Below are 27701 nucleotides of genomic sequence, written 5' to 3' on the forward strand. Positions count from 1 at the left end.
CGTCCCGCTATGTGCGAAGGCCGTGGCGTATTACGTTCTTCCACTCCGCCAACTGTGCGAAATGGAATTCCACCACCATCACCACCACTACCACCACTACCACCACTACCACCACCACCATTCTGTAATGGATTGTTCTGTGCGCCTCCCACTGCGGTCCCGAGCTCATGCCAGTATGTGGCTCGGGCCCCTCTTCTTTGAACAGTAATATCCCGTTACCTGTCGTTTTTGCTGTATGCAATGTGGCCCAAGGATAACCCTTACGTGGAAATTTATTTGTGCAATTGCTCTTCCCCTATCAACGTGCCTGTTAGTGGACCCGCCCCGTCTGCTATGACTCGAATGCTGGCTTAAAAGTTACTGTCATTGGTGCACATGCCCGCACACGAATATGTCGGTATCTGTGTTTATTGCCTTTCTTGGGTCTCCGCTGGCCATTATTGCAAGCTGTGTTTGACCAAGGTTCATGGTTTGTGGACTTGTGGCTAGAGGGTCATTTTCGGAAGTGGGAAGGCATAAAAAGCCCTGCTTTGGCCTTATGGATAGTAGAAAACGATCCCAACCTTCCACCTTCAATCCAACTACAATCGATCGCCTACATGCAATTCTCCAATCCAGTCGCTGATGCCGCTGAATTCAGAAGGGATGAAAATACAGGGTAATACATGAAATCTAATGGTGCCAAGATTAGAGGGTCTGACTTTATTGCGTGTGTGATAGCCCAAATTACGCTCCTGCAACATCTCGCGCTTCGACCGCGTGGTGGCCTAAACCCACTGTCGATGGTCAATTTGACCAGCGCTTCCAGGGTGATTTCCCCCTTTCTCCAGAGTGGTTGGCAATGCAGTACGTTGTTATCCTCAACATCATTATGCTAGTTCCTCATTGCGAAACTACAGGGACTCTGCACACCAGCACCATGTGAATGATAATACGGCATTCGGGAGCATTCCTGAGAACTCTATGTTATCACACTCAGAGATAGCAGACGATAGAACGTTTTGCTATCCTCAAGATCTATTGTATTCTTCACCTGAGGATGAAAATCTAAACCAACCATATGTTTGGTAGGTCTATCGGATCGAGTAATGAGCATATTGTTCACTCAGCTACTAGGAGCCAGTCCGGACAACCTGCTTGGTACAACCCAGGCCAATTCCTTCCGTCCTTGCAGGTAATGACACCACAGCCGTCAACAGAACCATTGCCTACCATGATGCCGCGTCAAGAACAACGTTTGTCATTCTCTCCATCATTTCACTATAACCTCTGATCGTCCTTGCTTCAGTGACCCTTCATGAATGCGCATGGATTGAAAACGATAAATGGTGTGGTCATCTCGTTTCGAATAACAAGCGCAAACTTGGCACACATCTTTGCGACTCTCACGGCATACAAGGAAACGACAAGAAAGACGTTGTGTGCCTCTGGAAGGGTTGCAATCGAAAGTTGCAAAGAGGTGCCATCGGGCGGCACATAGTTAGCTGCCACATGGAGACCAGGTGGGCCTGCGAGAATATCAATTGTACCAAGTCGTATTCTCGGCGCGACGCCATGAAGAAACACGCCAAGGACTGCCAAGCCGCATAAGCTTGACCACTGACAGCCAGCCCATCACATATTCTCACTCATTCTTGTACTCTTTTTTTATATTTTTATATTCCGCAATTATTTTCCACGATGTTATACATATCTTTACCACTAGTGTATCACTGTCAGACCACGACCTCGGACTGTATGGGTATGAAATCTTGTATACGTAGTATGTCTCGTCATCGGCACTCCTTCAATATGATGTAATCTTAGCCCATTTTATAAAATGATGATAAAATTCCACTGGCTCTACTGGTCAAAGTAAAAGGACGACGGGCGAACATGTGGTCGATAACGGCTTCCGTCAGACGGTTCCTTCAGGTGTTTTCTCTCCAAGGATCGTGATCACCCAAATTGCAAATCAACTTTAGCGGGATTCATACTGATGTATGCAGTCCACGCTTATAAAATATTCGGATGGCTGCAACCTTAAGTCTTAGCGCACTCTCATACTCAAAGTTAAAGTAACTCGTATCATGAGATACTTCATGACCTAGGAGGAACTGTCAGACTGCTGCAGAATCCGGATTGAACGGCCTCTGGCACACTGGGCCAGTGGGCCATTTTGGGCTAGAGTCCTATAGTTGTTTGTAACTGAAGGCTTGCTCAGGGGTATCAGGGGGTGCCAGAAGCTTATTATGTCAGCTTAGTAGCGTAGTCAGCCAATGAAAATCGTTCGTCGTCCAACGCTTGCTTTGGATGAATGTCCTTTTATTTCCATCAACCAGATTCATCAATCAGGCCTGGGTACAATATAATGCTTCTTGGGTGAAGCCGTTGACATATCAAGCTCCAAATCCGCCCATGGATTATCATCGAGAATCGAGGCAATCAACATCTCTCGGCATGCTGTATGTGCTGCAAGTCAAGATCATCGATCATTGATGACCACCGTAGCATGTATAGTTCAAAATTCAAGATGTTATTATCTGGTTTTCTAGGTTAACTCGATATTGGGGAATCGACACTGAATTCGACAGATGGCCTACGGTGTCGGATACTACATCATTTACCTCTTCTCCATTTCAAAATCTGGAACTCACTATATTTTCACTGCCAATCACAAGGAGGCCTACCAATCGGTGCTCGGCGAATCAACATGATCATTGTTTACCACCCGGGTCCTTGATATGACGGCATACGTGTGATGTTGTCGTGTGACTCCGACGGTAGCCTGAATGCCAATCTTTTGGCATTCGTAGAAGAGAAGATAGAGGGGTGGATAGCCATTTGTGGTACGGTGGGTTGTGCAGTAAGTCCTGTTGTGTTGCTGAACTGCGCTTCATCATAACGCGTAACCTGAACCACTTCTAATTTGAATTGAACTTGAGAGCTGTGCTCTTTTTCGGTGCGGCACAAGATCGATTGCCGATTCTCCAGTCATGTATCAATCGCGTGTATGTATCGAGGGTAATCCATCTCAGTGTTCTGGTGAGCACATCCAAGTCAAACTGAGATACTTGACACATAATAATATGATTTCCCGTCGGATGTCATCCGGTGATATGCCACCAGCCAGCAGTGCGCAGTTTCCCTTCCGACGGGAGACGTATTACGTCGGCTTCGATCGTTGGACACTCCTGTGTCCCTTTGGAACGACGTTTGATGATTACCGTGCTATCACGTATCGCTTGAACACAGTATCCTTCACAGGTCGCAGCTGTGAGGCCCGCAGCGACCTTCGCTTCTTTGGGAGGGTCTAGATCGCATTTGGGGTATATATAACCCTTGAGAGTTGCGGCATCTTGATACCACCTTTTTACACCCCATCCTCCAGTCATGAGGAGTATGCGATCTCCAAACACTCTGATCATTGTCGCCTTCCTCATCGGCGCGGTGAAGGCAGGTCAGTAATTTGTCGATATCTGTTGAACTTGATATTTACATACAATAGCCAGCAGCAACAGCACAACCAGTGTCGAAGGGCTGACATTAGTCTCTGCAGTATTTAGTCAGTCCACAAAGCATCATCTTTCGGATTGGGGCTAATCCATTTCATCCAGAATATGACCCAAGTAAAGCCGCGGCAGCTGTGGCAGGCGGGTTGTATTCCATCGCTAGCATTTGCCTGTTCGTGCGCTTGTTTATGAACAAGGCATGGTGGGGACTTTGTCTCCCTATAGCCTCAACCTGTAAGTTCTCATGACCCATCTCGAAATACGTGTTGACCGGCAAAACAGTTATGTCCATTGGCTTTTTTATGCGCATACCCATGGCGATGAACCCAAATTCTCTCCCGATTTTCATGGTCCAAGAACTCTTCACTTTGTTACCTCCTGCCGCATATCTCGCCTTCAATTACATCCTTTACGGGCGTTTCATCGTGAACTGCGTGGACAGACGCTACTCTTGGATCAAGCCAGAGAAAGTTGCCCAGTACTTCGTTATCAGCGACATTACGACATTCCTCATACAGGTTTGAAGTTTGATTGATTGTCTCCTTCACACGGAAGATTGATCACGACGTTGTGCAGGGTGCAGGTGGCGGTCTGGAAGTGTCGACGAAAGTGACAAGCGAAAAGCTGGGCGCGGACGTACTGCTCGCCGGATTAATCATTCAGACACTCTCATTTGCGCTCTTCATGATCCTGGTTGCGCATGCATGGCATGCTATCCTTCGAGATGGTTTTCTGGTCCGGCAGGAGCCATGGGGGCCAATTCTCTGGATATTGATGTTTTCTTCAACAGCCTACATGGTGCGCCTTTTACCCACACTTCATCCATCTTCACTGATGTTGTGCGATACAGATTCGCTGCATCTATCGTGTCATCGAGCTTGGTCAAGGTCACGGCGGCTATCTCGTCACCCATGAAAGTGAGTATTTGGATATACCGAAATTGCTTGATCTGATCCTCGCCTGACAAGTCTACTTCTACCTCCTCGACTCCCTGCCATTGTTGATTGGCATTTGCACATACATCATCTTCTGGCCAACGAAGTATCTCGAAGCGTCGGCCAAGCCCAATAATGAAATGACAGAACGGTATTAAAGTTCTGTCATCACCATGTTCATTTCAAGAATTCACGGTACATAGACCGTAATACCTACAGTAGAAGGACCCTGGACTGTATATGTTAATAATCCACTGCGATGCATCAGTTACAATGTTCTGTCGGTCAGTTCCTTGACCGCACAATGTCCTTCGTTCTATTTGCTATCTTTCGCCCGGCGTTGCAAGGTGTCTTGCAGCAGCCTCAATACTCGCTACCCTCACTACTAGGTACATAGGCGCTCCTTACGCAGAAAGTTCTGATGCTATTTTTTATTTAAACACCATGCAGAATTTTGCGGCATTGAAATAGCACAGGTTGCTTAGGGTTTCTGCTTGGCAGTGGCAGTGTTGGGCAGTCGAAGCGGAGAATCGGTGTGACAAAGCGTGACGGTTCCTGCCAAAGCAAGGTGAGAAATTTTGCAACTCTGCATGCTGTTCAGTCCGGCGTGCCTTTGGCAGCATCTTCGCGAATGTTATTGCTCAGTATTAGGGCCTACGTGTACTCCCGTCTACCTATGTAGTTAATTATTTTAATGGGACATTGTTGTGCTATCGAAATGATGTGCTGTGAAAAGTTCTGCAACACTAGGCCAAGTTGAAAAATCTTAATATGTTCCTCTTCGGAGCGAATAGGGAAAGCAATTGCATCACGTCATTGCACTATGCCTTTAATATCGATATGTATCGTACTCCATAACGACAATGCCCGAAACCAGTGGGGCGTACTAAAATTTAAAAAGCTGAAACTCGAGTGCTACTCTTGCAAGCATCTTCCTCCGAGTCCATACCCATCCTTACGATTTCGTCTACTACAACAATCTGCCAACAAACCAGTATACCATTTGAATGTCATCTATTATGACTCAACGTGGTAGTGGAAACATGGCATTACTGCTGCCGGACGGAATCGGCATACGGATGATGAGATCTTCAGATATGTCACAAGTCCGTGCACTCCATGTGAGGAAACACTTTGTCATTTGCACATCAGAGCCCCTGACTGGTAGGTCGCTTGACCGACCCCAAAGACCAAACTCCTCCCAATCGCATACCCCACGGCATTCTTTCTGCAGCTGCTTGTACAGCCACAGCATATGTGTTTGATAGCCACATGCGACGGCAAAGTCATAGCATTTGCCTCTGCTACCATGGAGATACGGCAATCAACGCCAGGGCCACTTGGTTCGAGTAGGGATCAGGATCGATCCACTGGGGGGGGCGCTCCGCGGGTTACCTTGTTGACACTGGGGGTATCGCCCGAGTTCCAACGACAAGGAATTGCACGCAGACTCGTACATGAAGTTGTGCAGCGCCTACGATCGTCTTGTGGAGCCCCTTGTCATGAATCACCTCCCGCTCCATCGCTCGATTCGACTGATGCGGTGATTTTATGTGCAGAGGTCGCGCGCGACAATTCGCCTGGACAGTCTTTTTACTCCCACCTTGGGATGCAAAGACAATTGGAAGCGGATAAGCAGAGCGGGTTTGGTTCGAAGGTACACACGTGCATGGTACTGGGGGTGATGAGAACAGTTCCCGTTTCCTGAAAAATACCATCGTTAGATTTTTCAGGAGGTGATGGCAGGCGTTCGCTGCAGACAGTATATTATCAAAGACGCGCTGGTATAAGTTAGAACCGTAGTGAATTTATATTTGCCGTAATGATATCTGATATTCGCCATAGCATTCGTGCCTGCTTCTTTGCTTCAGCTAGAAGGTCGAGATGGTATAGGCTAGTCTAGAAATGACGATAGCTCGTGATCTGGACCAATTTTATACATGACATCACCTGCAGATGGAGCAGTTGATGATCCGAATGTGACTTGGAGGCCTGCCAGATAGTGGGGAAGATCTGTAGTATACCCACCTGACCAAAAAGTCTTGAAGTCACGATAACCTACGATTTCATCCTGTTCAATCAGACACGAACAGTTGGTGAAGAGGGACAGGTTTATGGAAATTATGTAATTGAAAGGGCACCTGCGGCATCTTCCAGAACGTATCGGAAAGGGGAAAGTAGTGCACTAGCTTGAGTCTGGAGAACGTCGAGAGTCCACAATTATGGCATAATCAGATAAGAAATCAAGCATCCTGTGATCTGCTGCGTTTCACTGCAATTCCTACGATAGATAAATCACTTTCATCAGTAAAGATCCGCGTTGACACCTACGTTTCCCAGCGCCACGAACATGATCTCGCTATGAAGCGAGACTGATGATCAGCTGCGTGATCTGAATCTGTTTCAACCCGGTGCGCTGGCCGCATGCAAGTTTCATCAAATGACCACCGGAATTCCGGGGGGTGCAAAGAGAATTCGGGCAACTCGAAATGCGAAGTTTGGCTGTAAACTCAAAAACCACGTTGACATGTCCAAAAGCAGCCAGGGGAGTCTGAAAATCAGAGCGCCCCACTATAAAACCCATCACCCATTCTGTCTTTGTTATCAGCCCGTTCTCTTTGAACTCTGACAGTTCAGGAAGGGTATTACTCGTCATCACATATCATCATGGCGGCAAAAGTTTATGTTGGGTACGTCGATGTTGCTTTAATCGTGGCTAGGAACGATTTTACTGATGTCGGCATATCGATCAGTAATCTGAGTTGGAACACGACGGATGACTCCTTGAGACAGGTTAGTTCTTCTGCACGATTAGTTCGTCTTTGAGGCTGATCAACCTTACAGGCCTTCGGAGATTTTGGGAATGTCACCGATGTGCGCGATCTGTTCGAGGCGATCTCCCATCGTGGTCAAAGATAGACATCGACGATGGCAGATCGCCCATGGCTTTTTTTTTTCTGTGACTAAAATTGTTATATGCGCTCCTGCTCGTTGCACGTTTGCGTTTTTTTAGGCTATCGTGATGAAGGACCGTGAAACTGGCCGTTCTCGTGGTTTCGGTTTTGTCACCTTCGCCGGCAATGAAGATGCTCAGGCAGCCATCGACGGAATGAACGAGCAAGAGCTTGACGGTCGCCGGCTTAGGGTTAACTTGGCCAACGCTAGACCCAGTGGTGGGGGAGGCGGAGGTGGAGGCTATGGGGGCGGAGGCTACGGCGGCGGTCACAGTGGCGGTGGAGGCGGATATGGCGGCAGCGGCGGCGGCGGATATGGCGGCGGCGGTTACAGCGGCGGCGGTGGCGGTTACGGCGGAGGCTACTGAGCTCTGAATGGTTTTGTGTTTTCAAGATGGTCGGTGTCACAATTCTGTATGTTGTTCAAAGGTCGTGTTCATCCGCGTCAAGCTACGATATTTCCGCATGCATTACAGTATCTGTTTGATCATAACGCAACTTAAATACTCGGTCGAGATTTGTATCAAAACATGTGTTGTCCTGGAGAATCCTTCTTGAACGTGTGTGGATCCTTGTGTTGCCAAACATTGAGTAAACGGCTGCAGACGGCCTTGAGGCTCGAAATAATCTTCCTATCCGGACGGCCTAACTCCGTAGGGTTTGATTCTCAGCGCTAATGGCTGGCCAAGCGTTGCAACGTTGAGGCCTATGACAGTCTAGGTTTTGGCTCTGAAAAGGTAATACACTGATCGAAAACGTGTCACGAAAAACATTGGTGAGGCAGCTATATGTGACAAGACTCTCTACAGCTGTGTTCTATGACCCAAGAAGAAGAGGAAGAATATGAAGTCAAAGGCGCGTCGTCGGGGACGAGAAATTGCTAATTCGTTTCCAGGGTTAGTCCCTGACTCCCTGGATGAAGGTCGCCGCCCGGTGCCACGCCGAGGCTGGGCAAAGTTAGTGGCTTTTTCTGCCGGTCTTCTGGTCTTCGTTCTTTACAACCCGCAAGTCATCTGAAACCGGGGATCGGTCGACGCAAGTAATTTGCCTTGTATAACTCTTTGTGAGCTGTGGCAGCTGTCACAGCAGCGCTGAGGTTGCTTTGTTTCTATGAACGCCCGAGCGATGGACAACATAGTAAGTGGTCCACAGCTGCTCTTGTATAATGCGTACCTTCTGTCAAATCTGCATGGTTTGGTTGTGGAAAGACCATTGAAAGAGCAGATTGCGGACTTTGGTGATTCAGAAGCTGTGCTAAACCGGTCCACAGAGCAAACAATTCCACAACAGAGTGGACCCACAAGGACCTACTAAAATGGGACCTGTCTTCACTCATTTTCCCGCACTTCATCTACGACGCGACCTTCCAACTTTTCCTCTTAACCACAACATTCATCCTTCCATTCAGAGGAACTTTTATCCTCCAAATCTCAAGCTATACACTTTATACTACGCTCTTCACCCATTGCACCCAATGACGGGTCCAATAAGATCAAAAGGAAAAGGTCGCGCAACTGATGATGAAGAACTTAAGCATCTTCCTCAGTCACAACCTCCCCGGCCCCCAAACGCTTGGATCCTTTATCGCTCAGATAAGATCAAGGTTTTACCACCTGCAGCACCTGGTCAACGAAGCAGAGCCCAGGCCGACGTCTCAAAACTCATTTCTGACATGTGGCGAAATGAGTCGGATGCGGTTAAACTAGAGTATGAACGTCTGGCAGACGCGAGAAAGGCAGAGCACCAGCGTCTATACCCTGATTACAGGTTCCAACCGATGAAGAAAGAGGAGAAGGAACGCCTCAGGGAAGAAAAAAGGCAGCTCAAGGAACGCGCCCGCGAGAAGAGGAAACCTCGCGGTCGCTCATACACGGCGGCTGGCTCCTCGCAGGAGCAGCACCAAGCAGTTGCACCACACCCAATTCAAGAGGCCGAACCACAACAAGCCGCAATTGCTCATGCACATCCTTACCTTCTCCCTGGTGTCATGCCTGTCCAGGACGTCCCCCCGCATATCCCTCATCACGATTACACCTTCCTCGATCCGGGAATGCAGTTTGGACTCGCGGGTCCATCGCCACCGTTGTCAGCTGCGTCATCGCCGAATCCTTCATCAGCCTCTGAATCTTCATCCATCCCGGATGATCTTCTATTTCGAGTGGACGCGCTGCCTTCAGTTCGCGTATCTCCCGTTTCGGATGCGCAACCCCAACCCTCACAGCAGCTTTATCTTCCTCCATTCCCCCATCCACACAACTTATACGGCATGGAGCCTATGCCTGTGCAGCAACCGCAGGCTGCCTATACTCAATGGCAAACTCTTCAAGAACACATTTTGCCGCAGCCGTCTGGTGCTGGGAGCGCTCAAGAATCCGAACACATGTGGGATCAGTTTGCCGAACCAGAAGGAACGTTTGATTACCAGCAACAGGTACGTCGTTTCTCAGCGCTATCGTCACCGTCACTGATTTTTCCGCGCACCAGGATTTCTTGAACTTTGACCTAACAACTGCTAACAACTTGGAATCGATTCACGTCTTCGAAAGGTCTCTTCAGGCGATGTTGTCATCTACTGGTCACAACGGCATTTTCAATATGTCCAACGTCAATCCTGCAGATATCCTTGCTCAGCCCGAGGGCGAGCTCCAAGTTGAGATGGGTCCAGAGCCCGATGCGCAGTCACAGGAACTCGAAAACTATTACAATGGTTTCGATATCGAGACGGCATTTGCTACATCACAGGAGCAACAGTCCGCTACTGTGAGTCCTTCTGGCACCGTGAATCCTGCAGATACGGTCATCAACACAACCCTTTCGGCTGACGACTTCACGTCGTTCTTCAAGCCCAACCCTGATGTTCAAGCTTATATAGCAACGCAACAACGTCAGCGTCAGCCGAGTGCATTCACACGCGATATGTTACAGTATATCAACTTCGACGCGGGTGAGGGTGGATCGCAAAATGCTGCGGCGCCGCAGGTGGGCGCCCCTCCGCCACCGCAAGCACAATCGCCAATCTTCACACAGATGACGAACACCGCTGCTGTATCACAGTCTGGCTATGTTCCCCCTGCTGGCGCAGCACATTCGTCAACGCGGCGGGTTGCCGCGAGTTGGAAGCCGTGTTATGCTGTTCCTGACGATTCTGTTATTGACCCTGCTCTCTTCTATTGACTCTACTGAGACCTGGATGTCCAGTCTCCAATGAGCGTCGAGACATCCTCGACGGCTTGCTAGTGGTCTCACGTGATGAGTTCAAAAAGAAAACCATCGGTGCTCCCCTCCCCCCATTTGCAATAATGTTATCGATACCGCTTTCCTGTGCTATTGATTGCCTCAGTGGATCGCTTTGCTCACTACCCCACAACCGCTTTTCCCCAGAGATATTCACATCATCACGGCATCATCTGCTTCCATGTGATATCCGAAGCGCTTCTTGATCTTATCATGGGCGCTTTGCCACGCGTATACCTGCCCACGCATCATCTACCATCTATCTCATATCATTTCTGCATCGCTGAGGTTTTGCTCGCATTCAATATTTCTATTGCTATATCTTCACTCCATCATCATCCAAATAACATATACCATGTTCTCATTTTGTTCTTCAGTCGTTTTTCATATTCTTATAGTATCGCCTACTATTTTCTTCATCGAACTACGAAACACAAAAAATGGCATTATTCTTTCGCCAAATGTGTCCTTTTTCTTGTTCAATGTACAATGTATGTCGTCACGAACTTTCACGAACTAGTTTGTATATGCACATAATAGTCATGGTATAATAAATCATTCGCCGCTGGCTGGCGTTTTGGACGTGTAAACTCCGTGATGGAAACCCCCCGTGCAATGTCTCTTTCGGGAAAACAATAGGGTTCGCAGGTATGATAATCGACGGGATCACAGTGTTGCGCGTCAATCATGCTATTGTTTCGCTGGCTTGGTGACTGTTGGTCCATATTTAACGTAGGGCATCATGCAGGGACATCAGGGAATCGCGTGGCTCATTGAAGTTTTCTGGGGTTTCTGCGTTCAAGCGGTTTGGTGGCTTCGAAAAGACAATGAGATATTGTTATCTCGGGGACTTGTTGGGGATCAAGAGCGGGCGGAGAACTACAGATAAGCTCAAAAAGCTTAGGCCTCGCGGCCCTTCTTCAAAATTGCCGCGGTACCCCGCCAAAAGTCTTGTTTTGGATTGCGATTGTGTGCTATTATCACATTGGTTGCTAACATCTTCCATTTATAAGTAGCATCTTCGGTATCTGCAGGCATCAAGAAGGCACAGGCGGAAGGGCCGTTGCCAATGCGATAGGGAGAATAACGAGTTTCTCCTTGTCCCACTGTGCATCATAGCAATCTCCGAATCAGCGCCCCAATATCAATCACATCGTAACAGCCAAGACACATACTACATTGGTCTTATAGTAAATATCCTCCTCCACGAGCTTACGCACGACATCGATGTTCTCGCCCTCGAAAATTATGCACGAGCCGAGAAACTTTTTGTCTGCTGCAGCTGCGTCGACGGATTCGGGGGTCATGAACCCTCCGCCGAGGCCTGTCCAATTTCAAAGTGCTTTAGCGCTAGGTATATGGCTCGTGCTGAACTTACGTAGGGTGCCTTGACTGACGAGTTTCTTGATGTTCTCGAGGTGGGTCGGTCTTACTGCTAGTCTTCGTTGGAGAGCACCCTCATCGGTGTAGTCGGGTGCCCAGACGATGAACTTTGGTAGGGATGGTGTTGAGGACATTGTTCTCTTGTGGATGTAGCTGTAGATACTTCGCTGCGGGATGATATGTGAGATCTTGAGAGCTCGTGTCATTAGCGGTCAATGCCAGTTGTGATATCATATATGTGATAAGGAGTGCAAGAGCGGACCTGTTCGGACCGGTGGACGCGGGCACGTGTTCACTGTTCAAGTCCTTCCGGGCCACCATCATGATCATCCTGTTTCAAAACTTCTATCACTGATACTGGTCTTCGATGTCCCTCTTTAATTGGTCCAGGGAGGAATACGTGTGGATAACTAGACTAGTTCTAGGTATCAGGAGTTTTTCGGTTCTCCTGCAGCCAGTTGGATCATTGATCCTTCCTCCACCAAGTGACCGATGAGGACAAACATGGTATGCTCGTGGGTGCATCGTACTGAAAATAACTTACTCGGCGCCCTGAATCTAACACGGCTCTAACACCCTCACCACACTAGCAGTCATGCTTCCCAGTCCGCTCTGAGCTGCATACACCGTGCACGTCCAACTCCATCCAAATTGAAAATCACACTATGTCTGTTGTATATCAACATCCATGAAGATGCACCACTACATAGTCTAGGCACAAGGCTGCACCGACGAAGGTACCCTCTCGCGTCGCATGGCTGTTCGTCCCAAGCATCTACTAAGAGCTAAGAAACTCGTTGCACGTAGAGTCACCAGTCAGTCTCCCACAAAACATTTCCATCACCAGTATCTTGTCTCGCGAACCATTCGAACATCTAGAAGTAGCTGGTGGTCTCTTGACGCCCGAATCGCAGGATGCAGAGCTCCAACAGGAAATTCGTAGGGTCTGCGCTTATTTACGAAGTGGAGAACTTGGGGGATGTGAGGAGGTGGATTTGTATCGGAAGGAAGGCATTGTAAATTATGCTTGTTTAGTTCATTTTCTCTCTCGGACATGCTGATCGTCTTTTGGGAAGTAGGATAAGGCGAAGCTAGCCCTTCTTTTGATGGTGGTAACAACCGTCCTTCAGAATTCAGCTGGTATCACTTAACCAGCGCCGAAAGATGAAGGCTGACAAGAAAATGAATCGTTCGGTATGAAATATTTCATTCAACTGCTCACGCCTATTGAAGGGATACACTGGTTATAAATCAGGAATAATTATCTGTGAAGCGAAGGAATGCGCGATGGTCACGAATCTCCCTGCAGACATGCACTTATATCTTGTAAAAATCAATATTCGCTTCGATCCCACAACTGGGTTTCCCGACCATCACGTCCCAACCGCTACGCCGGTCTTCTCTTGCGCGTTCTCGGTGCTTGCGCTATCAGGAACCGAGTGGCTTTGTTCCGTTGAAATGCAGGGGATATCTACTACGGATGAGACCTTCGATTTTGCATGCAGAAGAGCACCGATCTCCCGTCTCTAGCTGGATCGTGTCACATTCTCGAGCGACCTCGTGCTCGATGATTCGTGGAAATATTTTATGTCGGGCATTGACGCACTATTCACAAATCAGTCTATTGGAGTCAGGTTCTGGGGATCACGGGTTCACAGGTGAATTAACGTCATATGTCGGTCTTCGCCTTCAGATTATTGAGATTCCATGCACCACGTTCGTATATTCCCCTGTGGATCGATGTCTCTATTGTCTCTGCCATCATCATCACAAAGGACTCGCCACACCGTTTCATGGACTCGATGTGGACCACCACATACGACAGACCTTCCTAGACGATGTCTCAATCCTTGGATTGGGGCATAGAGATGTAGGACTTGTTTTTGGTCGAGTTCACTGACCGACTGATAGCCTAAAGTGTGGTGGCTTCGATCGTAACCAACCAACAAGGTGATCACCCAAAAAACCATTGTCTCCCTCACTGAAAGTGACATAGTTCCCAATGGTGCTTCCTCGCAATGAAACGATCGTTTACTTACAAAGTAGACATTAGCGCTCGGCATGCAAGGTGGCAGTTGCAGATGCGGGTATGTCAACTTGCTGGCGGCCTACTGTAGCTCGTCAGCGAATGTGACGCTACTCGCATGGCGTGCCATATCGTTAATAGCTGTATGCTGGTAGGTACGTGTCTGAGAGACTAGTTATCGACATGACAGACGTGGACAAGCTCACAGGTTGACGTTCAACAGATTCAACGTTCAACATGAATGGCCGGGTGTCCACTGCGGCGCAAGACTGCAAAGTTGTTGCAGCCTTGATCATGAAAAGCAGTGTACTGTATCTCTCGATGAAGTGGCTGCGGAGTCATCCAAGTCGATGCACAGTGAGAACCTCCCAAAGACATACCCGAATAGGTATGTCAATATCGCTACCATCCATTATACATTTGATTTATCAAAGTAAGGTGGCCACTGAGACCGCGAGTCTTGGGGTGTGCGGCGAATTGGTCGTAGAATGTTCCGCGTGGTTCAGCTTGCAAATCAGTGCAAGTACTGTTGGGTGGGCAGCTACCACTAAGTGCCAGTAGCGTACCAGTGGTACAACAAGAAATAAATTGCCAGACCAATATTCTCAAACAAACTTCGGAACATGTTTTTGGAAGATAACTTATTTAAGTACCTGACCTCCAAGAATTTTCTCCCGCTCCAAGCATAGCACTAAGGATTCTCGTGCTACACGCAGCTGCTAGTTGACACGTATGTAGCCCCCTGGAAAGTAATCGAACTCATGCCTATTTCTGCGTCGGAGTCGCCTACTAGCTTAGCTTGATATTCTCGTACGGAAAGGATGAGGCGTGGACCCAGTATAAACATCTGCAACATGGCGATAATGATAAGGGCGCCATTATATGTGACAGCTCCCATGGAAACTGAGTTCTATAAAAATGATGAATAGCAGTCACATGCAGTGAATGATCGGCATACCTCGATTGTTGGAGCGAAAGAACCAAAGTTCAAGCAAGATGCAGCAAAAAAACTAGTTCGTGTGTAACTTCAGCGGTAAAGATAAGCAAGTCAAAATACGAGTTTACCTTCCAAAGTAAAGCACGTGAGATTTTATTAACACTGTCAAACAGTTCCCAAAGGTCGATGTTCCGAATCGTCGCAAGTCGCGGAATTGTTTTACAGCAATCCAGCCTGAAAGACACAGTGCGAGAACTTCCCATGCAGTGTTGAGTATCCAAACCACGAAAAACAGATTTTGGTCGCCCCCGTAGACAGTCAGTGCACTGATAGGTGCCAGAGAGAATGATCTCCTCTGGTATTCGTTGGGTCAGCTAGATTTCTTGATATGTAACTAAAACTTACCCAATAAAATATTCCTAAGAACTATTACAGCAGCCACTCCAGAGGTGATATTGACAGCCAGGAAGATTACAACCGAGAAAGACCAGCATTTTTTTCGATCCCTGATACATAGCATATAACCGAGCAATCATGATAGCTGACATGATATGTCAGTCAATATCACTGGGACATTGCAGCTGAGTCGCTCACCGCCCAGCATGGCAGTTATGACCACATTTGCCGAATTTATTGTGTAGTTTATAATATTGCCTGAAATGACCGTTTAGTGACTACCCTCATAAAACTATACACTTCAAAGGAACCTACAACTGTCACAGTGATTATACATATTGAACCGACAACCCAGTCGAGAATATCACTCATCCCTAGTAAACAGGCAGGTAAGTGAACAGGAATGACAGGCGTCGGTGCAGAATACTCACTACATCTGTCCATGAGAATGACGGAAGGTAAACTGTTTGACGGCAGTTAGAAGAGTCAACCACACTGTGTGCAAGGAGACGTACACAGTGCGTTGATGCTGATCGTGAGAATGTATCATTAGCACAGTGCCACACTGCTAATATTAAACATACATAGCGTAAGGTATTCCAGCATAGCGCATCTAGAATATTTTGACTCGTTAGCACAATTTGTTAGCTACGCACATAACTCAAGCTACATACACCGAGATATAAAATGGTCATGAGGGACCAGCGCTGCCTCTGCCCCGAATCAATGGTATCACGATGTTGTCTTCTGATATGGGACTCTGCTCACCCAGACCAGTTCAACCTATGACACGATTCTGAGTGAGAACGCTGCTCCGATGATGAGATCAACCTACCTCTTGTCCAAGTGTCAGTACTGAAGATCTCAAAAGCATATCAGTAGTTCTTTAATGTGTGCCCCCTTGCTCACCCCAATCATGAATCACTACAATGGAGGAGGCAACTGCAAAATCGCAGGCTAGGTTAGATCGAGACACCGTTATCATACAACATAGATTACTGCATACCTACAAAATAAGATGTTGAACGAAAGAAACTGATCATTGGCCACCAACTGGGATCATTTGAGACTAGGGTCATAGTTGAGGATGGTTGTAAGTGAGTGGGGAACTTAGTGGACATATAACAATGATGTTCAGGCTAGATCTTATATTCCATCACTCAGCCTCTATATGATACGCCCAAATCGGCGGAATATGAGATGGATATCTATTCCTGCCTCGAAACCCTTGACTGATTGATGACCGGATCTTTGCAGATTTATAGTCATCTATCACAGGTCTGGGCATGGTATGACCGATCCTCGATGAGCGTCGGCATTGGATTGGCAGCGATTGGCCTCGCTGGCCAAGACTGGGTCGTAGAGGCTAACAGCACAAAATAGAATGCGTTGAAATGAAGCAAACAGATAACCCACCTCAAACCCACCTATTCCACAGACTGTCAACACCTTCTGCAACGCTTGTAAGCCCCTCGATTCTCAAACCGCCTACTCCTCTGGCATCTGTCGCATTATGCCCACCCCATTGCTCTCTGCCTCAGTCATCGGGCTATCATGCCACAGTGAGGATGGGATAAAAGCTATGCACAAACGTTATCGTAAATATTAGAATCCAATGCAAAACGCACTAACGCTATCAAAGCCAGGCTGGTGGGTTCATTTTTCTTTTTCTGTCTTATCTTCCCGCGGTCCATATACGCTAGACCATTATGAGGGTATGAAACATTGAAAGCGATAAGGCAAAGAACAGAACTGACAAGGTGCGCAACGCAGTCTCAATGCAATGTCGTTTGTGGAGGAACGATATTCACGAAGGATGCGACAACGTGACCTCTGAGTGGAAGAATAGTAATTACCTTGTTCCCCGATAATTAAATGAATTAATAAAGCCTGAATGAACGCGGAGTTTCGGTATACATGCACAAATATATTATCGCAGTCACGTATGGATGTTTTTTTTTGCCACGCAACTCATGTTCAACGTTCAAAGTCGTAGAGGAATCACTACATCCTTCAGGGAGCGAATACTGAAGGCAAGCACTAAGTATGTTCGATATCCTTAAACTATGAATTGAATTTCCAGACATAACGTCAAGCTTCTGGACCGTTTGAATTTCAGGCCGAAATACTACCCAAAATCACTTTTCAATGATTATGCTGGTCCCCTACGTGCGGGAGCTATACCAAGGACATTCAGTACCACGGAAAATATGTTCGGCATGGGCGTTTGTAGTTGCCTATTTTTGGCAACAGCTTCCATTCCTAACAAAGTAAAACATCCCCTGTATCGCGTGAACCAGTCCACCATCGTTCTGTAGTCGCAAGCTACAAGAAAGACCCTCTACCGGTTGCATTGGTCTACCAAGACGGTCACGACTGGATTATACAAAACATCAAAAGTTAATCTAACTAGGACCTGAACTTGAAGCCCAGCAACTTGAAACTCGTGTGAGACAAAAAATCAAGTCGTGAGTTTTGTCTGTGATTTTTTGTCCTATCTGTCCCTATCTGATCACTGGGGTCAATAATATGGAATCATTTCCGGCTTGCAGTATTTTTCCTAACCCATTATCACAGATCAGAAGTTAACGTTTCCCACTCACATAAGTGAACTCAGGCAAACTTTTAGTGATCTAATTTACCTCAGAAGAGGTATGTTCAACATTACAAACAATTTTGACAACGATACGATGCTTATCCCACTCCAGTACTAAGCACCATTTGATCAAAATACAACAGTTTTCAATGACGAGTTGGGGACTGTTCCAAGGCTGCAGTAACCAAACCGGCACAATGTCCACCTGCTCCATGTCATTCATTTCTTGACCATTTTTCATGGATAGGCGACTGGGTGGATTCGAACCATCCTCGTATCTCACACGCTGCATCACCTGCAGGTTTTCCTGGGCTTCAGGTCCAAAACTGCAACAGTTTCGATTAAAACATTAAGCTATTCGTGGTCGACTACCCTGCACAGATGCATTAGACCACCAGCCTCTTACATCCCATAGTCGTATCCACTATGGAGTGGTCCTACTGAGTTTCGTAGTCAATATACATGTACCTGTCAATTAGATCTATGGTAATAATAGCCGGAACAATGAATACACTTGTTGGTAGTACCGTAGATTCGGTGTTAAATTCGATTCATGGGTTCAGTATTCGAACCACTAAAATCTTCTATCACTTCTTCCCCCAGCGTATGATGTCTCCTCGCTTACAGGTAGTTCCATGAAGGTAATTTAAATAGTCTTGTATATGTCTGTCGGATAAGAGACCATGCGTTGGCGATATGGCAAGTATATCGTTACTTGGTCACGGTGCTGTGAGAGACGGTTGTTTAATTAAATTGATTAGTGAGCGGGCGAAGAGCGTCGCCGCTGTTAAATGTTTCCAAGCCTGCATATGCACGAGTTCCTAGGATGACAACTTGTCACTCACAATCATCATCGATCATTCTTCAACTTCATGCTCTCCCTTTCAATTATCGCCGTGGCGGAATGGGAAGCACAGATCGTCAGTCTTTCATGCCGGATGTCTGTGCTACCAATTCTGTCAACTCGACATGACTAGCTACCGAAAAAAAAGTTGTTATTCCCTGGAAAACTACTTAGTGTTTCAGGACACATAAATACGGAGGACGCTTTATGCTTACTCTCCGCTGGGAAGATTACGAGATGAGCAACTCTAGTGCTTTCACCGATTTTTATTTCGGACTTGAAGGATAGACATAGACGACGAGGACTGGGTACGGGGGCTAGAGCTTGCGTGTCGATACATGCGCATCTTGTGAACGCAATCTCTGCCAACCTGACGCACAGACAACGCTCGATGGTGGATCGTCCGACAAACGTACGGAAATCCCAAGCAAGATGTCTTTCGATGAGATTTCTGCGTTGCAGATGCTGAGTCGAGGTTATTGCTTTGAATTAATCGCTGGCTGAATCTTATACGCCGAGGTTTGTGGAAAGGTTTATGTCGAAACGGCCGAATTGGGAGTCTGGACAAACAAGTAAGCAGTGCCAATTGGACAGAAGAAGAGAAAGCGGTGTTAAAGAATCGCACGCGAAGCACAGTCGGACCGACGTCCTAGCCGGAGATGATCAAGATCATATGTCCACTTGTTGCCGATTCACATGACAGCGCACGACTTGCGAAAATGGACGCGGACGCACCTCGAAATGCTTCGTCTGATGCACGTGTTGAGTGATATACCAATTCCGTGGAGAAATGCGTGAGCTTCCTATGCTACGGCACGCTTATACCACACTCGAGTTGGAAACCGGATATCGGCTGGAACTGAGATTCAGAAGACAGGAGGTGTGACTTCCGAAGTTGCTATCTGTTGATGGTATGCTACGCAAATGTCGGATCTATATCTTCCTTGACGATGGCATTGTCCAACCCATTGCCCAGGCTTCTCATCGGCAGTGTCGATTGGCGAAAAACACGCGTTGGATGTTCCGTAACCTAACCCCGGTGAGTTTGTCTGATGTGACGGGGATACTCATCAATGCGCCAGGTGAATCAAAGAATAAGATCAAACTTGACCGCCGGGTTGTCTGTGCTACGTTGAACGCTTGAATTCCGTCCAGGCCGTCGTGTCGACAGATATGATGAGACTGCGTACGGGCGCTTGTCGTGTTGATGTTTAATCGGGTTATCGACATGCATCGGGCCGTGGTCGCTAGTAGCTGCTGCTCGTGTTGGGGATGAAGAGGCCATGTCGATGAGTTGATACCATTTGGTCCCCATCTATAACGGAAACCACCGATGACAACTGAGGACGTGGTCGGACGACAGCGTCAAGCTTGAATTTGACTTGTGGACAATGGTTGATATATAAAATTGCTTATGTAATGAAGTGATGAATACTTACAATGGAGACTTAAAAAGTTATCATAAGTAGTACTGCCATGTATCAACCCTTGGCACAGCAAGCACGCCTCCTCATAACCCCGTCCTAGTCTAATCCTGTATGTAAATCCTTTATCAAGACTGAACCAAACTAATCAAGTGCCTCATCTAGTCCCATGAGCCAACCACCAAGCACACCCCGAGCAGGTCCCAGTGATACCAGTGGCGACAAATCAAACACCTCACCACTCCCAGTACCACCCATCGCACGTTCTCAATCACACCATTCTACCGCCTCAAAGGCCTCGAAGCCCATATCTCGCACCAGCTCCCAGCCCCCTTCAAACCGTGAAGTTATACTGCTCCTTGCAGATGCGGAGTCTGCCGTGCGCGACCTCCGCGCAGATGTCTCTCTCTTGAATTCACAATTATCATTCGAACAAGACCGTGCTGATAATGCAGAGCTTAAAGCAAAGGAAGCATGCCTACGATTCAAAGAGGCCAATGATGCGCGCGTAGTCTCTCAAAGCGAGATCGTACGTCTGACAGAGGAACTCAGGTTATACAAAGACGCACTCGAACAAGCCCAGAAGGAGATTTTTCGTGCACAGGCGTCATGAAGGACGTCGAAGACAGGAGGAGGGATGCAGAGGAGAGCGCTGCAAAGTCAAGGTCTAGGTTGCGCAAATTGATGGAGGAGAAGATGATGGAAGTCGCTCGCGAGGAGGGCCGTAAACAGGGCCTCCAGGAAGGACTGGAGATGGGGAAGGATATGGGGTACGTGCATGGGCGCACCAAGGGTTATGCACAAGGTCGAGTAACAGCAGATCGTGTCCTCGAACGCTACTTTTCTGCTCCGAGTGATGACGAAGGTAGCGATTCGAGAGGTGGCTCTGGTGAGCCGCAGAATACCCCGCGATTCAGACCAGAACCAGTATCGAGCACTTCTAGTGAACAATCACGTCCTCGCACGCCTACACGCCCCCGTGCACAACCACAACCTCGGCCGCAACCTCAGCCGCAACCACGACCACAGCCACAGCGACGTGCAACCCAGACCTCATCTGCACGTAGTACCATGTTCTCCCCTGCCAACGCGCTGCACGATGTTCCTTCAGACGGTTGGATCCCAGAAACTGATTCTTCTCTCATCATCCGTTTGCCACCTCCACACGAATTTGAGCGCTCGCGTCGTACGCCTTCTCCCATTTATTCGAGTCCTGACACACCTTTGCGCTCCCTACCTCAAGATCCTGTACTTATGGTACCAGAGCCTCGATCTCCTGGTGCGCCGTTATCAGTCCCCGCTTCGGACGCTCGTAACCAACGAACGGTACGTCGGAGAGCTTCGGGCACGGAAAGCATGGCCTCTACGAGAACGTCGGAACTAGATCTGCTTAGTCCTCCGGAGCAGCCTCGCTCCAGTGGGCTGAGCGTCATTCCCGAGGTTACGAGCATACGTGAGCAGAGTACACCTAGTAGCCGGAGCATGAGACCGACTGTAGAAGAAGAGGTGGACGAGGTGCGTCTTACTCGATAGAACTCATTTGTGGCGTGTGTGCCTATCGAGTTGCAGGCTGGCTTCGTACATGTTGCTATGCCGGCACCGCGTTCATCTAGAGAACAAATTCGGCAGCAGAAAGCACCCTCTGCTAAATCAGCAGGTAGATCGCCAGAATCAACACGTCCGATTAGTTCATCGTCATCTGGTACCGTCAACATCACGATCCAGCCGCCCGTGAGTAACCTCTCTTCTCAGTTTATTGAGCACTGTCAGATGCATCACAACTCTAGTCACGTCCCGCGTCTAACATGTCGCAAGTGACACCGTCTGGGCAGCGCGCGTACTTCCTCAGTCCTGCAGACGCCGACCGCCCATTGCCACCGCCACCTTCGTCGTATTCCCCATCACCAGCACACGTCACACCGTCGATGGTGCCTATACCACCTACAGGTAGCACGATGTATTCAAGCTTACCTTCAGGCCTCCCACCTGGGTTCGTACCCACCGGCCCACCTACTGCCCGTCCATACACACCGAGCAGCAGCCTACCAGCACTCGCCACCCCCTCCCAACACAGTCATCACCAATACCGTGACACCGCCCAACATCACCCATATACCGGATCCGGCAACACGATCATAGTCCCCTCCAGCCCCAAAACCATGCTCGACGACCCGAATGAACCAGTAGTGATCCCCCCACCCTCTCGGAAATTTGCAGCTGAATCGGATGAAGATTCTAGTGATACTAGCAGTGATGCAGGGTTGCGGACGCCGAGGAGGAAGTATAGGGCTGCGGGGAGTGCGGCGAGTTTGTATACTGCTACTGCTCCTGGGAGCGGGGCGAGGTATTCTGTGGGGGCGGCTTTGAGTGGGAGCGCGGGTGGGACGCCGAGGGCGGGGTTGTATGGGAAGAGTGGGAGTGCCGGTGGGGGTGGGGAGGGGTACGTGAGGAGTGGAGCAGGGGAGGGGTATGTGAGTAGGGGTGGAGAGGGGTACGTGAGTATGGGTGCCGGGGGTGGGAGTAGTGGGTTTGGGAGGATGGGGTATGTTAGTGAGCAGGGGAGTGTGAGGGGGTGATATTCATGATTTGTCACGATGCGATGATTTACGAGTTTAAATTTACGATAAAGGTGCTGGCACCTTGTTATGGATTGGTATGACATTTACTGCATGCTAGGCCGGGAATATTAATACAAGATCAAACGATTATTAAATTGTCATGATAAGATCTAAACGAGTTTGATGTGCACCGGTTATCTGATAAATTAATCAGATATTACTGGCATTCACGGTTCCATCTTATGGTCCTCTTCTTGAATGGCTTGCTGAGGGCGCCGTGGGCATTTGAACTATACTGCATGTGGTGGCTCATGATAAATAAACACCAAGGAGGAAGATCCATGTGTTGTGAACAAGGTTACGAAGTTCTGACTCAAGCAGACGACCGATACATCTTATATTACACTTTTTTTCCGAAACTCAGACGAAATCCGCCGCTTGCCTACGTATGTTCTCGGCTTGCGAGTCTCAACGGGATGTTCAGCTAATACCAAATTGATACATGTCAGTGACGGAGCCACATTGTCCCTGAGGGTTGTTTGTAGCTGTTTGTAGAGTCACCGGTCGTATGAACTTGAAGCGTATCAATTGATGGCAAGCTGGCTACTCTGGCACTGTCATCCTCATTCAATCCTGGAGCTTGTCTTCCGATGGGGATACGGTCTCCATTTTCCGATGAACCGATGTCACCTTGTTTGTTCAATGTTTGGAACCAGGAGATCGAGAGCGTCTGCAACATTCGTTTAACTAGTGAGATTCGGCGAACATAGCTAATCAAGAAGGAACGACTGTCTTTCTTCTATATGGTCTGACCAGGGGAGAATAGGACCTAACCTACGTGAAGGAATATTTACCATCCCTGTGGAAAAGCCCCCAAGGCCGCACACGCAAGTTTCTTCAGAAATGGACACCAATCTGTTGCATCAAAGTCATGGCAGTGCGCCCGGAGCCGTCTAGTCATTATGGAGTCACTGGTAAGCGTTTTGACAAATGCATATGATGCCGCAGCGCACGTGTGGCGTCGGCAAGTCCTCCCTCTAAGGGCACCGATACAAGATATACAGTCGAAATCCACATTGGCACGTATGGTTACCTGCGCGGCTTTTCGGCCGTCCCCTACTAGCAAATATGTTATAAGACTCGAGTTTCTGCTATTCTGATCCAAAAACCTCTGAACTCTACACATGAATTCCACTCGTCCTGTACTAGTCGTAAGCGAGTTCGTATGATGGAAGCTTGCGTCTCAGCTTAATTCCTCTTTCTTAGGTAGGCGCTGGGCCAGCAGGTCTGGTAGCAGCGTTGACGCTTCTCCAGAATGGCATCCCGGTTCGTATCATCGATAAAGACCCCAATCCTCGCATGGGACAGCGCGGTCCTGGAATAATGGTTTGTCGTACAGGCACTTGTCGTATCACCCGTGGTCTCATCGGACGCACAATCTAGCCACGCACCCGTGAACTGTTTAACTTCCTGAACGTCCCAGAAGTCGACGATCTGGGGAAAACCTTCCCTTTAGTCCGTTCCTACAAGCCCGGGACATTGGAACCTGCGACAGAATCTTCGATAGTCCCGCAAATGGAACCTACCCCTGCAATACCATTCGTACGTACTATGCGGAACCGTCGTCTCTCAAGCAGCCATGTTGATGATTTTTTTGTATTGTAGCATGCAGCAAAGATGATAGGTCAACAACTCCTAGATGTGATTCTGCGACGCCACCTAGAGGAATTCTCCTGCTCTGTCGAGATGGGAACTGAACTACGTTCGGTCGAGCAGTCCGATGAAGGTGTCACGGCTGTTCTAGCAAAGGACGGCACATTGGAGACTTTCAATACTAAGTGGGTGATTGGCGCTGATGGTGCTAAAGGTGAGATTCAATTAAATTCAAATGCAGTAGGATGAGTCTGAGTCATTGTTTGCAGGTGTTGTGCGCAAACAACTCGGGCTTACATTCTTGGGCGAGACCAGAGACGATTTCCGAATGGTTATGGGAGACATTCGTTTAAAGGGCGTTGATCTTGATAGAGCGGTGCGTCAGATTTCTACTTGCTCCACGGAGGAGTGCTCCTGATACTACCTTGAAAGTATTGGCACCAATTTGGAAGCTTGAAGCGAGGGTATGTTCAGTCTCTGCTCTCGAGACTTGGAGATGTGTGTATTAACGATGGGCAGCACCTCATTGCGTCCAACAGACGAAATTGGCGAGGATGGCTGGCAATTTATGATCTTTGGTAGTGATCTAGACCTAACAAATGTCGCTCAGAGCGAGGAGCTGATCTTCGAGATCATCGCGTCGGTGATACCCACGGAGATTACGTTCAACAAGCTCGTTTGGGTGAGCGAGTACAGGTGTGTTTTATTTTGTTACATCGATGGGTTTTTAATGTTCATTGGTTTACTTTAGGGCCAATATCCGCATGGTAAACAAGTTGAGCGAGGGACGAGGATTTGTTGTGGGTGGTATGTAGTTCTACTTATGAATGATGTACCTGCGCTGATGGAAATCTACATAGATGCTGCTCAGTATGTCCATCTTGGAGTGCTTTCTTGCCAAACCGAGTCTGACATATTTCCAGTGTCCACAGTCCAACCGGTGGTCAGGTGTGTGCGCCCTAATCAAATGCCGATACCTACTTATATCTCTATGAACAGGGGCTAAATTCAAGCGTACAAGATGCTGTGAGCCTCGCAAATGCAACACCTAACAGCGACTGACTGTACATTAGTTCAATCTAGGCTGGAAGCTTGCGCTCGTCGAGAAAGGACTCGCCGACAAGTCTCTTCTTGAAACATATAATGCCGAGCGTTTACCTGTCGTCTCCGAGATGCTTGAGATGACCACCATGATTCTCAAACAAACATTAGAGACAAACAACAGGACCATTACACGAAGCCCTGTCCTTTTCATGCTTGGTATCAACTACCGATTCAGCAATATTGTTCTCGACGAGTTTGCGGTTCCAGGGAAACCTATTAATGCGTACGGGGTGCTTGAGGAGGGGCATCTGGAGGCTGGGGACAGGGCGCCTGACGCACCAAATATGGTTCAGGTGGGAGGTGGAGAATCTGACGTGAAGAGGCTCTTTGGTCTTTACAGACCTTGGTATCACACTGTGCTTGTGTTCGCTCCGAGTCATGCAGATGCCACCCCGATCTTGGGTGCACTGAAGGCATACGATACAAGCATTGTGCGATCAGCAGTCGTTCTGCCTTCATCCGCATCAGTGACGTCTGTTGCATCCCCTGTTGATCTCGTTCTTGTCGATCAGGAGGGCCATGCTTATTCGGCTTACCTCGTGGAATCTGACCAGACGAAGGTGTTTGTAATACGGCCGGACGGAGTGGTTGGGGCGATCGTACATGGTGCAGAAGGCGTGAAGAAGTATTTCTCGGGAATATTTTTGGATGCTTAGTGGTCTGCTCTTTTTACTTGTATTCTTAAATCACAACTCATTCGTATTTTACGATCAATGTGGTTAATTAGGTAGTGTAAAGGTCAACGTGTTACTTATTGGGGAGCGCACTTCAAATCTGGACTAACCAGTCGAATCTTCTTCGCGACTATCCGCTATCAGTGAATTTGTTTTTCCTTAGTCTCCTCGGGCCGTACACCAATCTGTGGTGTGAAGGTAAGTACTCGTGTTCTATGTAAAGGATACTTTCTGCGGGGGCGGCTTTGAGTGGGAGTGTGGGTGGGACGCCGAGGGCAGTGTTGTATGGGAGGAGTGGAACCGCGGGCGATGGTGGGAGGGGTATGTGCGGAGTGGAGGAGGGGAGGGGTATGTGAGCAGGGGTGGAGAGGAGTACATAAGTATGATTGCCGGGGGTGGGAGTAGTGGGTTGGGAGGATGGGGTATATTGTTGAGCAGGGGAGTGTGAGGGGTGATGTTCATGATTTATCACGGTTGGATGATTTACGAGTGTAAATGCTCAAGGTGCTGGCACCTTCTTATGGATTGGGATGATATTCGTTATGGATACTGCATTATTTGCATGCTAAGCCTCGCTTTAGAGATACAAAATCAAATAGCTATATATTAGACTGTCACGATAAGATCTAAATGAGTTTGATGTACACTATCAGGTTATAACCTATCTGATAATTCAATCGATATCACTGGCGTTCACGGCTCCACCTTATGGCCCTCTTCTTGAATCACTTGCTGAGAGTGTCTTGAACTATACATGTAGTAGTTCATGATAAATAAATGCCAAGGGGGAGGATATTCATTTAATACCGCGTGATACATGTCAGTGACGGACCATCCACCAGATCAGTGGTTATGCCTCAATTCAATACCCATTTCATAATTGCTCGCAGCAATGTTATCTCCCTTTGTGACGCATCGCATAATGCAGTTTTGCTTGAAGGATCATCAATACCAGAATGAGTTCCGATATGAAGTTGTCAGACGCTAACGCACTCACCGGTAGACCATTCGAGGCAGCTGCTCTTCGCATCTTCATCATGTAATGATGAGATTCGATGATAGCTTCAATCAGTCGATCGGCGCGGAGGAACGTTTTGCACCGTCTTTGGTTGACGGTTTGCCATAATAAATCAAAGTCCCAATCGAAGTGCTATGCGGCGCACATCATCAGTGAGTGGAAGTGTGTTCTGCGACTTTGTTGTGACGCCACTGTAAATATCTTCAGTCTAGGTCCAAAAAGTGCTCTGCGAGAGAAAAAGTCTGGGAATACTATCGTGGAGTTGATTAGCGGCTTCGCCATGCCGCCCGTCCTCGAAAGTAGTTATTGCAAGCCGCACATGGAGATATGACCGAGTGTCTGTTTCAGAATGAGAACTGTGGGTCCGTGTGACATAAAGTTCACAATGTTAACGACGCTGCACGGAAAACTATCCATGTACTGACAAGTATTAAACTCAGCACATGGCCTCATCACGACGACTGGCATTGAAAA

At 48.0% G+C, this 27701-nt stretch overlaps 10 protein-coding genes across 10 annotated transcripts; 9 read left to right on the forward strand and 1 right to left on the reverse strand.

Moving 5' to 3' along the window:
• The first annotated feature begins 364 nt into the window (after positions 1–364).
• Positions 365–1851, forward strand: BJ212DRAFT_454474 (uncharacterized protein). Its single transcript, XM_041343248.1, has 5 exons — positions 365–658; positions 721–846; positions 900–1067; positions 1117–1235; positions 1289–1851. Exons 1-5 carry the CDS (start codon positions 600–602, stop codon positions 1588–1590), a joined length of 774 nt encoding a protein of 257 aa, XP_041190658.1. The 5' UTR covers positions 365–599; the 3' UTR covers positions 1591–1851.
• Positions 1852–3372: 1521 nt separating this feature from the next.
• BJ212DRAFT_1448142 (RTA1 like protein-domain-containing protein) lies at positions 3373–4584 on the forward strand (the record flags this gene model as incomplete). The annotated part of the gene is made up of 7 exons (XM_041338502.1): positions 3373–3439; positions 3488–3544; positions 3597–3725; positions 3774–4009; positions 4068–4289; positions 4342–4408; positions 4460–4584. The coding sequence occupies 7 exons, from the start codon at positions 3373–3375 to the stop codon at positions 4582–4584; spliced, it is 903 nt and encodes a 300-aa protein (XP_041190659.1).
• Positions 4585–5161: 577 nt separating this feature from the next.
• On the forward strand, positions 5162–6500 carry BJ212DRAFT_454677 (acyl-CoA N-acyltransferase). Its single transcript, XM_041343249.1, has 2 exons — positions 5162–5547; positions 5616–6500. Exons 1-2 carry the CDS (start codon positions 5434–5436, stop codon positions 6132–6134), a joined length of 633 nt encoding a protein of 210 aa, XP_041190660.1. The 5' UTR covers positions 5162–5433; the 3' UTR covers positions 6135–6500.
• A 477-nt stretch (positions 6501–6977) lies between these two features.
• Positions 6978–7975, forward strand: BJ212DRAFT_1370231 (uncharacterized protein). Its single transcript, XM_041336253.1, has 4 exons — positions 6978–7116; positions 7180–7219; positions 7271–7300; positions 7440–7975. Exons 1-4 carry the CDS (start codon positions 7094–7096, stop codon positions 7746–7748), a joined length of 402 nt encoding a protein of 133 aa, XP_041190661.1. The 5' UTR covers positions 6978–7093; the 3' UTR covers positions 7749–7975.
• Positions 7976–8854: 879 nt separating this feature from the next.
• On the forward strand, positions 8855–10554 carry BJ212DRAFT_1301502 (uncharacterized protein; the record flags this gene model as incomplete). The annotated part of the gene is made up of 2 exons (XM_041333136.1): positions 8855–9811; positions 9865–10554. The coding sequence occupies 2 exons, from the start codon at positions 8855–8857 to the stop codon at positions 10552–10554; spliced, it is 1647 nt and encodes a 548-aa protein (XP_041190662.1).
• A 649-nt stretch (positions 10555–11203) lies between these two features.
• BJ212DRAFT_1370237 (uncharacterized protein) lies at positions 11204–12229 on the reverse strand. Its single transcript, XM_041336254.1, has 3 exons — positions 11993–12229; positions 11790–11938; positions 11204–11720 (listed from the first exon to the last, which is right to left on the reverse strand). The coding sequence occupies exons 1-3, from the start codon at positions 12201–12203 to the stop codon at positions 11652–11654; spliced, it is 429 nt and encodes a 142-aa protein (XP_041190663.1). The 5' UTR covers positions 12204–12229; the 3' UTR covers positions 11204–11651.
• An 86-nt stretch (positions 12230–12315) lies between these two features.
• On the forward strand, positions 12316–13415 carry BJ212DRAFT_1370246 (uncharacterized protein). The gene is made up of 3 exons (XM_041336255.1): positions 12316–12812; positions 12877–13191; positions 13253–13415. Exons 1-2 carry the CDS (start codon positions 12752–12754, stop codon positions 13056–13058), a joined length of 243 nt encoding a protein of 80 aa, XP_041190664.1. The 5' UTR covers positions 12316–12751; the 3' UTR covers positions 13059–13191; positions 13253–13415.
• Positions 13416–16362: 2947 nt separating this feature from the next.
• Positions 16363–17055, forward strand: BJ212DRAFT_1370270 (uncharacterized protein). The gene has a single exon (XM_041336256.1). It carries the CDS (start codon positions 16751–16753, stop codon positions 16931–16933), a length of 183 nt encoding a protein of 60 aa, XP_041190665.1. The 5' UTR covers positions 16363–16750; the 3' UTR covers positions 16934–17055.
• A 3124-nt stretch (positions 17056–20179) lies between these two features.
• On the forward strand, positions 20180–22924 carry BJ212DRAFT_1370281 (uncharacterized protein). The gene is made up of 4 exons (XM_041336257.1): positions 20180–20816; positions 20846–21735; positions 21790–21951; positions 22008–22924. Exons 1-4 carry the CDS (start codon positions 20390–20392, stop codon positions 22794–22796), a joined length of 2268 nt encoding a protein of 755 aa, XP_041190666.1. The 5' UTR covers positions 20180–20389; the 3' UTR covers positions 22797–22924.
• A 923-nt stretch (positions 22925–23847) lies between these two features.
• On the forward strand, positions 23848–26585 carry BJ212DRAFT_1464921 (FAD binding domain-containing protein). The gene is made up of 13 exons (XM_041338958.1): positions 23848–23989; positions 24045–24164; positions 24222–24380; positions 24444–24645; positions 24701–24807; positions 24864–24904; positions 24951–25127; positions 25183–25238; positions 25292–25301; positions 25355–25379; positions 25431–25457; positions 25505–26193; positions 26263–26585. Exons 1-12 carry the CDS (start codon positions 23963–23965, stop codon positions 26189–26191), a joined length of 1638 nt encoding a protein of 545 aa, XP_041190667.1. The 5' UTR covers positions 23848–23962; the 3' UTR covers positions 26192–26193; positions 26263–26585.
• The last annotated feature ends 1116 nt before the right edge of the window (positions 26586–27701 follow it).

The sequence above is a fragment of the Suillus subaureus genome (genome assembly GCF_016647635.1).
Source record: "Suillus subaureus strain MN1 chromosome Unknown BJ212scaffold_26, whole genome shotgun sequence".
Lineage (NCBI taxonomy): Eukaryota > Fungi > Basidiomycota > Agaricomycetes > Boletales > Suillaceae > Suillus > Suillus subaureus.